This window comes from Leiobunum rupestre, chromosome 2 (genome assembly GCF_980474605.1).
Source record: "Leiobunum rupestre chromosome 2, qqLeiRupe1.1.hap1, whole genome shotgun sequence".
Taxonomy (NCBI): domain Eukaryota; kingdom Metazoa; phylum Arthropoda; class Arachnida; order Opiliones; family Sclerosomatidae; genus Leiobunum; species Leiobunum rupestre.
This window is the reverse complement of record NC_143385.1, coordinates 47,798,705-47,813,884: the sequence shown is the minus strand read 5'-3', so window position 1 is coordinate 47,813,884 and position 15,180 is coordinate 47,798,705. Positions and strand designations below refer to the sequence as shown.

Below are 15,180 nucleotides of genomic sequence, written 5' to 3'. Positions count from 1 at the left end.
GTCGCGAGGATTAGGAGCGATCAGCAAAAACAACGTTCGAAGTATAACGTGAAGAGAGGGGAAGCCACCTGCTACGAACCGGGCGACTTAAGGCTGGTTCACACGGGCAGTGTTTTCTTGATTTTCTCGTTTTACCACCTTTTCCCGTGGTTCTGGCGCACGGGAAAACGACTGAACACACGGACAAAATTTAACGGCTTTTGCCGACGTCAGCGCTGCCGGTAAACGAGAAAACGGAGAAAAAAATGTTGAAATATCTCTACTTTATTTTCCCGGTTTTTGATGCTCTTTGATTTCGACTAATCAGCGAGCGTTTCGCTGTCACGTGATATAAGGAGCGATTTTGAAAGTCTTTAAAAGTAGGCTTAATAATTTTTGCGTCTACCACGTAACGGCCTAACGCTCGCTGACTGGTCGAGCCCAACGCCCCTCAAAAAAGTTTATCCGGTTTAGGCGGTAAAACTAGAAAATATAGAAAACAAGGAAAATTCTGCCCGTGTGAACCAGGCTTTAGTTGTCGTAAAATGAGATGCTCCAGCAACTGGCGAACCGCGAAAAACGGCCGCGAAATACAAAGGACCCTACGTGGTTACGAAGAAGTTGGCTAGCGACCGTTACGTCAAAGAAGACCTTCCAGACGCGCCTCGCACCCAAAAATTCTACCGAAATACTGCGCCGGCGGACCAACTGAAAAGGTGGATCATTGTTGATAACGATTCAGGCAGTGACACTTCCGACTCCGACTTAGATGGTAATTTAGTGACTTACGAACAGAAAATGCCCCTTCCAGAAAAGGAAAAATCAGTGGAAGACGATGACAGTGCTCAACGCCCTTTAAATCGACCGTCAAGAATACGAAAAACGCCCGCGCACCTTCAGGATTACGTTTAATGGTTGATGATGTTGTATGGCTGGTTTATTGTGCTTTCGAACATTTTTATTGTTTTACGTGCAAACTATTTTCTAATTTTGTATAACGAATTTTCAAACTTCTCGAATTATCAAAAGTCAAAATTTCAGCCAGAGATTCCAACAGTAGACCGGTTTCGCCCTTTTGGGGCTCATCAGTACTGTGTAGGAACTCTGGCTACCCTCGGAATCTGCCGATATCAGTAAAACTAATAAACAATCAGAGTGCCCTATATGTGAGCAGTCCAGTGCAATTTATAGTGAAATTCTTCACCAATTATTGCATGGCGGTCGCTATTCAGCAGACATCTTTTACGCTCGGGCTTCCGTTGAAATCCAACGTTAACCGGGTGTTTAATTTAATTAGGATGGCCGTGAAAGCAACCACGTTTAGCACCCCCTTAAAGGGGAACGGCCAAGCTTTTCCAAATATGGCCTTATTTCCGTATCAAAAGATTAACAAGACTTTCAATATACTAACACGTACCTTTTTTTGTCTTGAAAAAATAGCTTTTGGCCCAAAAAGTTGAAACGAAAAATAACGCCAGGTGTTTGGGTTTGAATTTTCGCCGCCATCTTAGGGGCTGCCGCCAGCGCGCCTAACCCCGTATGAGCGATTTGCGAACTATCCTAACTTTTAAAATCGCGCAATTTAGGCTTAAGTCTCTTATAACTGGAACGCGCCGCGCGTGCAAAACAAATTTTTGGCGTCTTCAGCAGCGCGCGCTTTTACGTTGTTTTTCTGTCTCACCGACCTCTCACCAGGTGTCGCGGCGGACGCGCGCTTTTCGATTTCCCGAAATTTCTTTATTTTATTAAAAATTAACCACTCAATATTTTTTGATGCGATTTTCGCCATAAATTATAGTTTTTAATGGGCTATAGGGCTATTTAACTGGTTAAAGCTTAACCGTTCCCCTTTAAATATTTTTCAAAAACAAGAAAGACTTTATTGGTGTATATGGCAGCGGAGGCCTTCACACCATGTGCATCATACAGAATTAGACTACAAATTGAAAGTATATACAAACAGCGATAAGAAGATAAATACACAAACCAAAAACAAAACTATTGTCCCCGGCAAAGTTAACGAATGCCAACGGCGCGGAGCAGATTACACACGTCCGAAATAATCGGTAGTACACCTCGAGAAAAGGCCAAACGGAGACCCGATACAGAGTGGAGAAAATCACCTGCCGTAAGCGACGCCAAAAACAAATGGCGGGGACCGCTAGCCGCCCGACATTAAAAAAGAATGTGGTGAAGCGTCTCTATCGCCGCGCACTGACCGGAGCGACACACCGAAGAAAAGCACCGCGGCAGTTGGAAGCCGGTCACAGTTAACACGTGCTACTAACGAGTCTTGCCAACGTGGCAACCGAAGACCCGCAATACAGTCCCGTGACGGATCAGTCTTGTACCACCCGACGCCCCGAGCCGAAACAAAGTGGTTCCATGAAACCTGCCAAGAGTCCGTAACCAGAACCGAAACCCGTGTTTTAAGGTAGCTTTTGGTGCGGGGCAAAAAAACCATAGGCCGCGCAGGATGGTCGATAGCCGTTACTGTGGCACATTTGTCCGCCATCTCGTTCCCCGGGATACCGGCATGAGCCGGACACCACAATAGTTTAACACGCCCGGGGTAACCGTGACAGAGGCTCCGGAAAAGTAGTACTTGAGGGTCAGGGCCGTCCCCCAAAATCATAGCCAAGGCCGATTGGGAGTCGGAGCATACGACAATGTTCCCGAGACCTTCACTGCGAGCGAAAGCCACCGCTTGATTAATGGCAAAGAGCTCCACCGTGTTAATCGGGTGGCCCGGATCCACAACGAACGGACGAGCGACATCGCGATCAGGAATGCAGAAGCTGGCGCCGGCACAGCTGGATACGTCCTGGAGGGAGCCGTCGGTATATATGACCACGGAATCGCCGGCCATGGCATGGAGTTCGAAAAAGAAGAGCTGGCGCAACTCGACATCCGAGAACTCTGACTTTGAGGAGCGCAGCCAGCGACAGTTGACGTCCGCCTGGACAGGGGTCCAAGAAGGAAGGGAAATAAGGCTGGGAGAAGGAACCAAATCATGAAGCCAGTCAAGATTAAGAGTGACAAGTTGACGCCAGTATTTGAAAATCGTTGGAGTATTATGTATCGTCCAGAAGTGTTCAAAGTGACTGAGAGTGGCCACCGAGCCAGTTATGTAGCGCCTGTAGTAGTCGGGAGCATCGGCGGCTCCGGCCAGGTTGACAAACTGCATACCCAGCAGATCTCTACGGTGGGAAAGCGGCATGATCGCCGCTTCAGCTTCCATTAACTGAATACTAGTCGACTTGGGAACACCCAAGATGACACGAAGCGCAGCATTTTGGAGACGGTCCAAGCGCCGTAAGTGGGTGACAGCCACGGAGTTATAGACGATGCTAGAATAATCGATCCGGGAGCGAATAAACTGCAAATACAACACCTTGAGGGCGCGGCGAGAGGCTCCCCAACATGTACCAGAAACCGCGCGCAACAAATTTAGCCGTTGCATGGACGATCGATATAAGGCATCAATGTGGGCGCGCCAGGTCAGTTTATGATCGAGGGTAACACCGAGGTAGACAAATACTGGGCCCCCTGAGGGGGGTCAACGACCGAAGGCTCGGCAAAAAAACGGCGGGTTGGTGGAAGATGACCAGAGGCCTGGGCGGAGGTGGCCAAAATTCTCGCAACATCAACCGCATTGTTGTAGGTGTGTCCACCATCAACCAACGTAATGGCTCGAGGCGAGGTGGATCCTTTCGTGAACCATTTTACTTGGTTCCAGACTTGCGTCAGGGACGAGTGACCACTCAACTCTTGCCAGCTTTTCCGCTTAGGCGATTTCACGTGGCGCCGAAACTCGGCCGAAGCCTTACGGAATTTAATGTATACTGCTGTGTCTTTGCTACGAATAGCCCTCCTCCTCAGAGCCGTCACTAGGTTAGCCCGCGTAGCGCATGAAGCATCCCACCACTGTGGAGAACGAGGCTGTGAGGCGGGGCCAACCGCCCTCTTCGGAATATGCACCTCGGCCGCGCTCTGGAGAAGAGACGTAGTGGAGGCCACCGTTGCTTCAAATGCCGGTTCGGCCACACCAGCCTCCAACATACGACGGAAGCCGTTCCAATTTGCTAGCGGGTAGTGCCAGCGTGTCCCACTCTTGGTGCGGGTGGCAAGCAGAGCATCGGACTCAAGAAGTATGGGGAGATGATCGCTTGAGCCTCCCTGGAGCGTCCGCCAAGACAGAGTGGGCGCCAAGTCAGAAGTGACGAACGCCAGATCCAGCGCACTATCGGCAGAGGACCGGGCATGACGAGTAATATCGCCCATATTAAGCAGGACCATCCTATCTTCATCTTCTAGCCAGTCCTCAAGGAGGGTACCCTGCGCGTTTATCTCCTGACAGCCCCAGAGCGTATGATGCGCATTGAAGTCACCCAAAAGAATACATGAGCGGCCAGCAACCCGTAAAAGGCGATCCAGAAAAGACCGATCCACCGAGCGCTGGGAATCGTATACATTGGCGAGAGTCACACGTCGACCATCGAGAGAGAATGAGACCATGCACGCTTCGACCCCGCCACCCCTGGGTGGGGGTATCTGGGTAGGGTTGAGACGACGATCAACTAGAGAAGCGACTCCGCCGCCCCTCCCGAGCGGTTGGTGCGGACGGTCAACACGGAAGACCTCGTAAATACCAAAGTCTAAACGAAGAAGGTCATGGGGTTGAAGCGATGTCTCTTGAAGCGCGATAACGGACGGCTGATGGATGCGGATGAGATTAAACAGTTCTCCAAGGCGGGCGTTAACGCTTTTCGTGTTCCACTGAAGAAGGGCGAAGTTATGTAGCCCCATCTTGGTGTGCGGGAGGGGGAGCGGAACGCCTATCGGTGGGGGCGGAGACAGCGAAATAGCTCTGAGGACTAACGGTGACGCCTGAAGAGTTGCCAAAACGGCCCACAACTTGATCCTCCAAGACGGAGAGAGCAGCATCCAATTGTTGAGGAATAGCTGGTGCCCCCGTTATAAGGGTCTCCAGCAAGTCGCGAAATTCCGCCACGCCCAAGTATGTGGTGTTATCCCCCTAGGGCTGGGAGGAGGGCGGCTGTTGCGAATTCTCCGAGGAAGTAATGCGAGCCGGCGTAATTTGGGGAGGAGAGGTCCGTTGCTGGACAAGCTGGGGTCCGGGAGCTCGAGACCTGGTCCGACGGGAGACCTGAGCATAGCTCCGTGATTTGGCCAACTCGCGGGCCTCCGGAAACGGAAGGTGCTCCGTGCGCTGTAAGGTGACCACCGTTTTCTCCAAACGTAACTTCGGGCAGTGACCATCCTTGCAGTTGTGCGCACTCTTGCAGTTAACGCATTTTGGTGGATTCGTACACGGGGTCGTTTTGTCATAAACATGGTCCTGGCCACATTGGGCACAGATTTCGAATTGCACCGAGGCTTTACACTCCTGGGCAAAATGGCCGAAACGGCGACACCTGTAACATTGACTAGGACCCGCCTCATAATCGAACAGTCGGTAAGAGGCGCTGTAGAACATAATTCGGTGGGGGGGCCTGTCCAGGAAATCCCAAAACAAACGCCGAGCTACGGCCCCCCAAGCGACGGATACTGGAGATCGCCACACTAGTGTCACGTAAAACCTCCAAAATGTCATCCCGTGTAATATCTTGCGGTACTCCGATAATCTTCTTGAACACCGTTGACGTAGCAGAGTTACCCGTCACCACCGTGTAGGTGACGTCACCGAGAGCGGGAGTCTGCGAATATTTTGTCGTTGCTCCTCCGTGGCAGCGGAGACCATTAATTCACCGCTTTTCAGTGCTTTCGCTTCCACCCCCCTCCCGAAAGTGGACTCTACCAAACGTTGCATCGCCATCGTCCCAAGTTCGTGGAATTTTTTTGATCCCACAGCGGGGCGCAATTTGAACGGGAAGTCCTTCGTCCGAATTGAGGGGATAGTCGCTCCCTCCTGCCGTTCGTGTGTGCGCGCCTTTTTTCTGCCTCTCTCTACCGTCGTAAAGCCCAATTCTGGGAAATCCTCCTCGCCCGAGCTCATCAACATGGCCGACCCCTCGTCCACACGCGGCCCGGCCACTTCGAAGGACTTGGCGGTAGCCAACTTAAACAAAAACGGCAATGCAAAAGGGAAGGAAAGGGGAGGGAGACAGAAAACAAAAGGGACAAGGAACAAAAAAAAACTGGGGCTAAAAAAACAAAAGAACCGAAAAACAAAACTTACAAAACGGAGAGCGAAAAACTGCGACCAGCTCGCAACGAAGCAGTGCCGCTACCCCCCTTTAAATATTACTCTTTAATTTTCCTCACCACGAGATGGCAATAGCGCATGTGTAGACATTGTATGAATTTCCTTTTTTTTTGGATCTCGACCCCTTCACTAGGGCCCGCCCCCTTTTCTCTAGCTCTCTCTCTCGCCCGACTCCCGTAACGAACGGCCACGCCCACTTTCGCCTCGCAGCAAGAGGAGCCGGGTTCGATCCCAGCTTGTGGCACTGGGTGAAAACTCGGAACAACTTCTTCCGCGTTGAGTTTGCAAGTTCTCTCCCCACTGGATTAAGGGGTTTTCTTCCTTCGGTTTCCTCTTCCATAAAAACTTGTTGAGGTTAACGGTAATAGTTAGTGTAGGGAGCTGTTGGCTTGCAGGGCTTGCCACCACCATCCTACGCATTGTAACCCGGACACCTGAATTAAAGGTTTTAAAAGTCGCTCGATGACTTAGGCCTAAGGTGGTGCCTTGGGTATATTAGCCTAGCTTATTATTATGAAACCTTTTTGTACCTCATATTTTACCTATTTAACCGTAATAAACAGTTATCCCTCTAAATACGCCTAATAATTTAATTAAGGAGAACTAGACCACGACGCCGAATCCCTGACGCTAACGTGAGTAATAGACCCATGTTGAAAGTTGGGGGGCCGAAAATTAACATTTTTACCTGGCAACTCAGCATTTGGACGGAACATCCGTTTCCTTACTTCCGCCTGTATATTTCAATGGCAGTCACGTGGTTCAAAACGTCATAAACAGGATGTTCCGTCCACAGGTCTCACTTAAGCCTCGTCTGCGGCCCCTCTTTTGTTATGGGTCTATTATGTTACATATGGTGATAATAGTCATTTTTATTTCGGTGCCAGCCCCACACGGGCGGGTAGGATCAAAAGTAAGAAACAAATTTTACACATAGAATTTTCTTTCTTTCGTGAGGCCAAAAGTAAGAAGTAAGTGTGGCACATAAAAATTTCGGATTGAAGTTTTAAAAAGTAAATAGACATAAACAGAAAGTCTTGGATTCGAGTCGTTTCGTACCTTCCCCAATGGATTCCATCTAATCTGAGATGCACACGCCTAGTTTCCGCCACCCCAAAAGAGCCATCCAATTAAAACGGTTCTCCATGGTTTCACGTACAGTGTAGCCGATGCCGATGCCGATGACGCCGTATCTCTTCAACGGTTTGGGCTAGAAGAGTCAATGATATCTCTTTCGAGTGTACATATATCGTCATTGATAGCTCATAGAGGATAGCTTATCATAAATTTTTTAAATTGAAGCCCAAGAAGTTGGGCATTTGCCCAATTTTCCGTTTTCGGTAGTTTGGCTTTGTGAGGTTGATATTTTGTTAAAAATCAAGTCCCGTAACGTTATTTTTTTGTATAGGTTAGGATTCAGCGGAACTATCCCTTCGGTTATATCGGTAAATATTAATGTTAAAGGGAATATAACCTGCATAGAAATCTTTATGGAAGACCCCTTCAATTTTTCAAATTTCCCTGTACAGTGGCGCTAAATATTTTTAAAGCCAAAGGCAAGAGCGGCCAGAGCTGCAAACTTTGGTGTTCCACACCAAATACCTGAGGTTATATTCCCTTTAAGTATGGTTTTCGGGGTAATTTAAGGGACCCCAATGTTCGTGGTTTTATATTTCCGCCTGAAAGTCGACATAACGTTCCTTAATTTAAGTCCGATTTTCATGAAAGTTAAATTTTTGAATAGCTGTGGTTTCCATTTAAGGGGCTGTTCACAAATTACGTAACGCAGAAAAACCACTTTTTGGACTCCCCCCTCCCCCTCGTAACAAAAAGTAACAAATGGAAAGACCCCTCTTCTCAAATTACGTCACAAATATCGACCCCCCCCCCTTATATAATTTTAGTACGTAACAACTAATATGCTGGCAATAAAGTACAATAAGATCAGGTACTACATTTTATTTGTAATTTACATTTGAAATTACAACTGTATTTTTATGCAACACTTTAATACCCACGGGTTTTATTGTGGTGTCTTATGGGGGAACGCTTTTCCGTAAGCAGATATGAGGGACATAAATTGTCCATTTTTAACAATGAAAAATCAATCTAAACTGAGGAAAAAATTAAAAACTTTAAAATTTACGTGGTAGATCCGGACTAATCGTTCTCGCACCTTTGTCCATCCCTCTAGCGGGGGGAAATAGGCGAAACTGTAGATCAAGGTCATATGAAATTCTTTTAAACTTGAGTAAGCCAATGAAAATGCTTATGTTTTTAATAATTGCGACTGTTTCTGAAAGTTATGAAAATTTTATTCTACGATGTTAAAAATAAGATGTGTTACGTAACATTTTAGTCGACCCTCCCTCCCCCCACGTAACAATTCGTAACGCTTGAACCAACCCCCCCCCTCCCCCCCCTACAGCGTTACGTAATTTGTGAACAGCCCCTAACCTAGAAAGGTTTTTTGTTCAGCGTATACATACCCCCTCAACTTCCAACATGGTAAATCCACGTGGTTATAGAGACTATACGCGTTTTTCAAGGCCGTTCAGAGTGCGCTGCGCTTTCAACGTATGACCAGAAGTAACAATTAAGTATGACAAAGATCGACGTAGTCTGATCAGAAGTAACAATTAGGTGTGATCAGATGTAACAATTAGGTGTGTGCAATTAGGTGTGATTAAGAATGACACTGATCGAACTAGTCTTTGTCGTATAACCAGAAGAAAAAAGTGTGACACTCAACGTCTGACCAGAAGTAACAAATAAGTATGATCAGAAGTAAAAAATAAGAGTGACACTGATCGGAGGAATCTTCGATGCTTTCAAAGTATGACTAGAAATAACAAATAAGTGTAAATACAATTATGTGTGGCCGTGGATATATATTGGTTGTGAAACCGGCGTTGCAGGTTGCTGTGAATTGCTCAAAGAAACTTAAAGCAACAGTCGCCTCTATCATTGCCACCTGTATTATGGAAAGGCCCCTGTTATTAGAAATGGCAATGAGTCTATCCAATTCCTCGAACCACTTTATTAGAGAGCGTGGTGCCATCTATTAATGAAAAGGAAGCTAAAATTCAAAATAGTCAAATTAAAAAGTCGCCATCTGGAGAGCCATTGTATAGTATTATATTTAAACAACTTATACACTATTTTGAGGACTTTAACCTAAATTATATTTCCTATGTAAAATATTGTTTATAATTGCTGTAATGTATGTTATGGACGAATGTACAAACGATCCAATCAACGTGAGGGGTCGCTATAATTATCGCATTTTGGGTCAAAATGTGGCTTAAGCATCTTGTTTTGATGTCGACGATAGCGACATCTGTTGAAAAAAGAGCTACTGGACGTCGAGCCGACACTTGCTTTAACACATTAGAAGGATTGTGTGTATTTTGACCGTCGTACGTCTTGTTTTATTCTATTTTGATTCTACGTAAGAGAATTCGCGATGCCGCGTAAAAAAACTGCAGCTCATCTGCTATCAATGCCTAAAAACGAAGGAAATCAGTGTAATTTTTACATTAAGGAATTGTTTACCGTCGGAGTACAAACCGAGTTTGTTAAAAGTAATGAGAAACATAATGATGTTATAAAACAAAGTGAACCGTTAGGCTTAGAGACGGTATCAAAGACGGTACTAGATCTCAAAAAGAGTCGTGTTATTACTGTGGAAGCGGAAACAAACCAAGAAATATTTGGATCAATAGTCCCTTCGAGTTAGTGGGATGAGTTAAATAAGTTTTCCAAGAATAATCCCAGAACTTTCCATGTTGGCGCAAACTTTCTTTCTACCGGATTTCGCATGTACCTCGCGCAATGCCCAAATTTGTAGCGATACGCGAGGGGGGTCGGCACCGCTAAGAAGGGATAAAGTAGTTTCTCAGTTTTGATTGGACCTCTAGATTAATATTCCCAGCTCAACTGAAAAACCGTTCAGTGTGCGACGGGCTTTATGTTTAAACGTATTTCTTCGCGTAGCTTACTTCTTTCATTTTAATAACGCACTTTCGATACTAGTTTTTTTTTAATCGAAAAAGATAAGAAACCAATGCTTAGTGAAAGGAAACAATTGGGTCCAAGGAATAATAGAAACTGCACATTTGCGCGTTTTTCGAAGTTTTGGAGGCCGATCTTTTACGGTCACGGTTTTTTAGGATACGGTTCAATTTAGGAAAACGTTTCTTAGGACCTTTTTCACTCCTTGTTACCCAAAGGACACGCCTGTAAATTTGCGACAGACTTCTCTAAAACACCCTGTATAGAGTGTTGTCGTCTGAAACCCGGTGACGTAACCATTGTAATTTGCCTATTGATAAAAAACGGTAACTGCCATGTCGGCCACTATTAACACTACAGCTGTGACGTTACAAGTTTTCAAAATCGTATCAAACGACAACACTATAGTATATTAAAAGTAACATAATTATGTCCATTGTCAGTTCCTGTACCAATGCCGGCGTATAGCTTGGAGAAGAGAAGGGGGTTATGGTCAAGCTTAGGTTAACTAACATTGCTAGTTTCAATTCCTATAAATGATGGGAGCACTAGGCGAGGTCCGACCGTCCGACCGAAATAAAATTCCCTTTCCCAAGCTGGGGTTCAGAATTTTGCTCCTCCAGAAACACTTCATCTTCTCCACGCTCATTAAAAACGGAAAAGTCTGAGGAGTCTCAATTCCTACTGTATTACCATAAGCCTATCAACCCTTAGTTTGAATCGAAAGGCAGTGTTGGTTCAAGCAAACGACTGGCGAAAGTACAGCGCTAAATCCACCCGGTGGCGGAAAAGAGAAACGTAACGCGTCCCGCAATGCATGATGCCAGCTGCTTTGGTAAGAGAGAGGTGCGTAGAGAGAGAAAGCGGGAAGGAAGAAGCTTCAATTTATCTCTACCAGGTGCCGATACTATCTGATTTCTTCTTTTTCGCCCGTCCAGTGGTGGTACAAAGGGCGCTATGCGCGTTTCAAACTTAGAGGCTATAGGCTTATGGTATTACCAAGAGTCATTCATACATATATTCATTTCAACCATGAATATCAAACTGCATTAGGTAGTTTGGGGCGCGTCAAAATTCTAAAAAGAAATAATTCTCTTAAGAAGAATTCTTCGTGAGAATTTTTCTTCCCGTTAGAATTCGCTATAAAGCGACAAATATAAAAATATTTCCTAAAGATGGCGGCTTACGAGAATGCCACGAAGTTTTTTCCCCTTCTCCGTTGTAGAGTGCTAGCAGTTGATGCGGTTTTAAAAGTTAGTGACGTCACAGGCGTAGCTTCCGTAATGGTTGTCATGAAAACTCGCGTTTTTTTTCAATAGACGTTTAACATTGGTGACGTCGCAGGGTTTCAAGCTGTTGGTACTCTATAGTAGTAGAGCTAGGGCTGGGTAGCCTTATAACAGCTCAGTAAAGAGCATTGTCAGGAAGAAAAAAAATTACAAGGTATCAAAGTTTTTACGCACTGTGGAGAAAGTTAGGGGTCAAAAACAGTTCAATAATAATTTACACCTTGTAATCTAAGCTTTTGACAATAAATATTATTTTTACAAGATTTCACTACAATATATGAACAAGAATGTATTTATTTATACTCGGGGAGAATGAATATGTCGATATTATTTTTAGCGTTTCTCCAATTCCACCCGTTGGGGCCCTCGGTATGCTCCTCCGCTTTAATGAAATCAAATAATACTGCAATCTCATTGGTTCTCAAAAATTACGTTTTTCGACGCGATTAACGCTGCTGCGAGGACGCAAAAAATAAGACCGCCTCCTTTCCCCCCACCCCTTAGCGTGACGGGGTTAGGGCCTCAACGTCCACAAAAATATCGTAATGTTTTTCTTCAGCATCAAGTAAACTGACTAGAGTTTTAGCTGCCATTTTTATTTCTAATCCCCCCCCCCCCTTTTTTTTTGACTAAGTGAGAATTCTCGGAGGCATTCTCACTCTTCTCAAGAGAACTAGTGAGAAGAGATTACATCACCTCCTGCAAGAAGGACCGTCAAAGTTCTTCTCATTATCAAGGGAAGAATTCTTAGAATTTTGACGCGCCCATGATCGGGTCAAGTGATTATGTAAAATGTTAAAAGTCACCGGCCCTCTTAGCCAAAGATGGTAGAAAGGGTTATGCTTTCGTTCCATATTCTTGGTTGAAATGAATACATTCATGCAAGAACGTATTTATAATTAAGGATAATCAGGGCAGGATTAAGCAGAGTTTCGGCCGGTGGTAATACCTTAGTGACTGCCCCAAATGAGTTCAGAACACAAGGGCGGCTTGTAAAACGTAACATCCAGTTTTGAATTTCGAGATTTGATATAACAAGATTACTTCAGCTTCGCTATTTGGATAACGCCCTGGGGCAATCGCCCCCCTTAATTCGACCTTGTGGATAACTATTTTGAGAGGGCGGGGGGGGGGGGAGGTAACTGGTATCAGTTTAGGCAATCTATGAGATGCCGTCAAAGGTGGACTGTGGTCACTTACAAGGAGACGACCCGAGTTGAAAATAACCTATTTTGTTCCAAGTCGGGCATAATGTACACCTCCATGTAACTTGAAAAACCTGCAAGGGAAAAGTTGCGACGGGCTTTCGTTTTGCCATGGCAACCGAAAACGTTTTTGGACAACATGATTGGGAATTATTTCCATTGAAAATAACATGAGAATCTGTAGGCTTTTAAGGGTCCCCCAATTGACCAAATTGCATTTAAACTTGATTAAATTACATTTTTAAAATCAATTTAAATTTTTTTAACGTTTTTGAAATTCTTAAAATATTTCATTTTTTAAAATCATGTTGTCAAAAACGTTTTCGGTTGCCATGGTAAAACGAAAGCCCGTCGCAACTTTTCCCTCGCAGGTTTTTCAAGTTACATGGAGGTGTACATTATGCCCGACTTGGAACAAAATCGGTGATTATCACCTCGGGTCGTCTCATTGTTAGTCAAGTCGGCATAGCACACTCGTGGTCCCACTTTTAGCCAACCCTAAATTTGGTTGGGGTCTCATGGAATTTTGCCCGCGTGGCTTAAAATTTTCAAAACACACTATAGTTCCTTCAAGGATTTTCACTAGGTCTCTCAATCCTATCAATAGGTAATTCGTAGTTTTATGTCAAAGGTTAGGAGAAAAAAAAACAATCACAAATATTTGCATAATTTTAATTTTTCAAACAAAAAAAATCTCCCTACTAAAGAATACTCGTATCATCCCAAGAGATCACAATATTAGCTTTTATACAATGCATAGATTAAATATAGGTTCGATAATATTTTAAGCTTTAGTTGGATTATGTTTAGTTGGTCCCATTGTTAACTTAATTCTTGACAATTTTAAAATTTTGAAAATGAGTGCATTTAATAAATTAAGAACATATTTTGAAAGGGTGAATTTAATAAAGCTGTATAAAATTATCTTCTTTTGTCTTTTTAAGATGAATTTTTAATGCGGTTAATATTACTTAATTAAGATTACTCCGAGAGTAAATAGAACTTAACTTTCACGTAGCTCAAAAAATTTAAAAATACTTAACATTTAGTTTTAAATAGCTAATTTCCAAAATTATAGTTTTCTTTAACGAGATATGTTGAAAGATATTTGGGATTTAGTTGCCATATTCCATACACCTAATCTAGAGTTTTTATACAAAAGTTTCTAAAAATAAAAAATCAGCTGATTTATTCAGTTCTAATGCGAAAATGTAAAATTTGCTGCTCTTTCAACCACTGAATCGAAATTAAAAAAAGCAATCAATTGAATAATGTTTTCATTCGTAGCATTATAATATAATTTGTGTTAGTTAATTAGTTTATGCCACCATTTAAACTGTCATTTTACAAATTTTAGTTGTTGAACTAAAATTTAAAATGGGTAAAGTTGACAAGAATGTGTTCTAATATTAAGAACCCGATCTTGTAAGAAATCTTACACTAAGAACAATACAGAGCCAAGTCATATTGAAAGAAGTTGTCGTAATGTGAAACTAAAACCCTTTGATTTTTTTGAAAAATTCATTTAATGAAAGCAAAGCTAATTTTACAAAAAAAAAATTAAGTACCTTTAATGAGCAACAATTTTTATTATTTTAAATAGCATTTTAAATTCTATTTCTTGATTGATTCTTACACTCTGGTAAGAATAGAGATATAATTTCGTTCTTATTTCATGTTTGAAAAAGCGTTAAGTCCACTATTCTTGCAAGAATTCTTATCCACTTAAGCTACCCAAAGAATTTAACAGGCAAGTTTCTTAGTTTACAGTTAAATTTGAAAGAAATTTTAATAATTCCAGGTTTGCAATTAATATGGCTTCTTAATACAAAAATAAAAATTCTTTTAAAATCGATCAGTGGTTCGATTACTCAAACTTTCATAGCCAATGTAAACATTAGAAACTGAACAATCAGTTGCCAACTTTTTGGTGTCATCTAAAATTGGATGGTAGTCGTTGCTAATGGGACGCTGTTACGGATATGGGAGATTTTGCGTCTTGCATAAAACTTCATTGTGGGTTTGTAAGGAAGTAAATTTACTGGGGCAGAGTCGTAGTAGGGGAGACGTGAAAACATTGCATTATTTACAAAAGATAAATATATTCTTTGATAGTCTTTCTGTTTAACGTTAAAGAGGCACAGGGAAGCTATCTTACTCTCACATTTTCTGGACACGGAATTTTTTATACAGCCTCTAAATGTTCAGATTTTTAAAAATATCACAAGTAAGCGGCGGAGAAGATTCGAGTCCCGACTCTCACCGCTGCCACAGACCAAATAATTTACTCTTCGCGCTAGTTTGTCGCGATCGCTGAGTCTTCGCTCGTTTCCGGTCTTCTATTTCTTGATTCCTAAGTTTCTTTTTTAGTTGTTCATCAAGCAGTACTTGCATGTCCACCTGCAATTAAACAAAGAATTTTAGTAATTTTTTTAGTGACAAGGGACGCAAGCGACTACAACTT

The 15,180-nt window shown here is 43.3% G+C and overlaps 3 protein-coding genes across 4 annotated transcripts in view; all 3 read right to left on the bottom strand.

Moving 5' to 3' along the window:
• Positions 1 to 2,140: 2,140 nt before the first annotated feature.
• Positions 2,141 to 3,442, bottom strand: LOC149957689 (uncharacterized). The gene has a single exon (XM_090167124.1). It carries the CDS (start codon positions 3,440 to 3,442, stop codon positions 2,141 to 2,143), a length of 1,302 nt encoding a protein of 433 aa, XP_090023250.1.
• A 38-nt stretch (positions 3,443 to 3,480) lies between these two features.
• Positions 3,481 to 4,788, bottom strand: LOC149957688 (uncharacterized). The gene has a single exon (XM_090167123.1). The coding sequence runs from the start codon at positions 4,786 to 4,788 to the stop codon at positions 3,481 to 3,483; it is 1,308 nt and encodes a 435-aa protein (XP_090023249.1).
• Positions 4,789 to 13,397: 8,609 nt separating this feature from the next.
• The window catches only part of LOC149957687 (bicaudal D-related protein homolog), a 106,426-nt gene continuing 104,643 nt past the window's right edge, over positions 13,398 to 15,180 (bottom strand). For both annotated transcript variants that reach the window (XM_090165711.1, XM_090165710.1), the window contains exon 9: positions 13,398 to 15,116. In XM_090165711.1, coding sequence (XP_090021837.1) covers positions 14,976 to 15,116 — 141 coding nt within the window. In that variant the 3' untranslated portion in view covers positions 13,398 to 14,975. The remainder of the gene's footprint in view (positions 15,117 to 15,180) is intronic.

Bases quoted from the DNA above. Each gene is read 5' to 3' on its own strand.
- LOC149957688 (XM_090167123.1), bottom strand. From the start codon at position 4,788: ATGGGGCTACATAACTTCGCCCTTCTTCAGTGGAACACGAAAAGCGTT.
- LOC149957689 (XM_090167124.1), bottom strand. From the start codon at position 3,442: ATGCAACGGCTAAATTTGTTGCGCGCGGTTTCTGGTACATGTTGGGGA.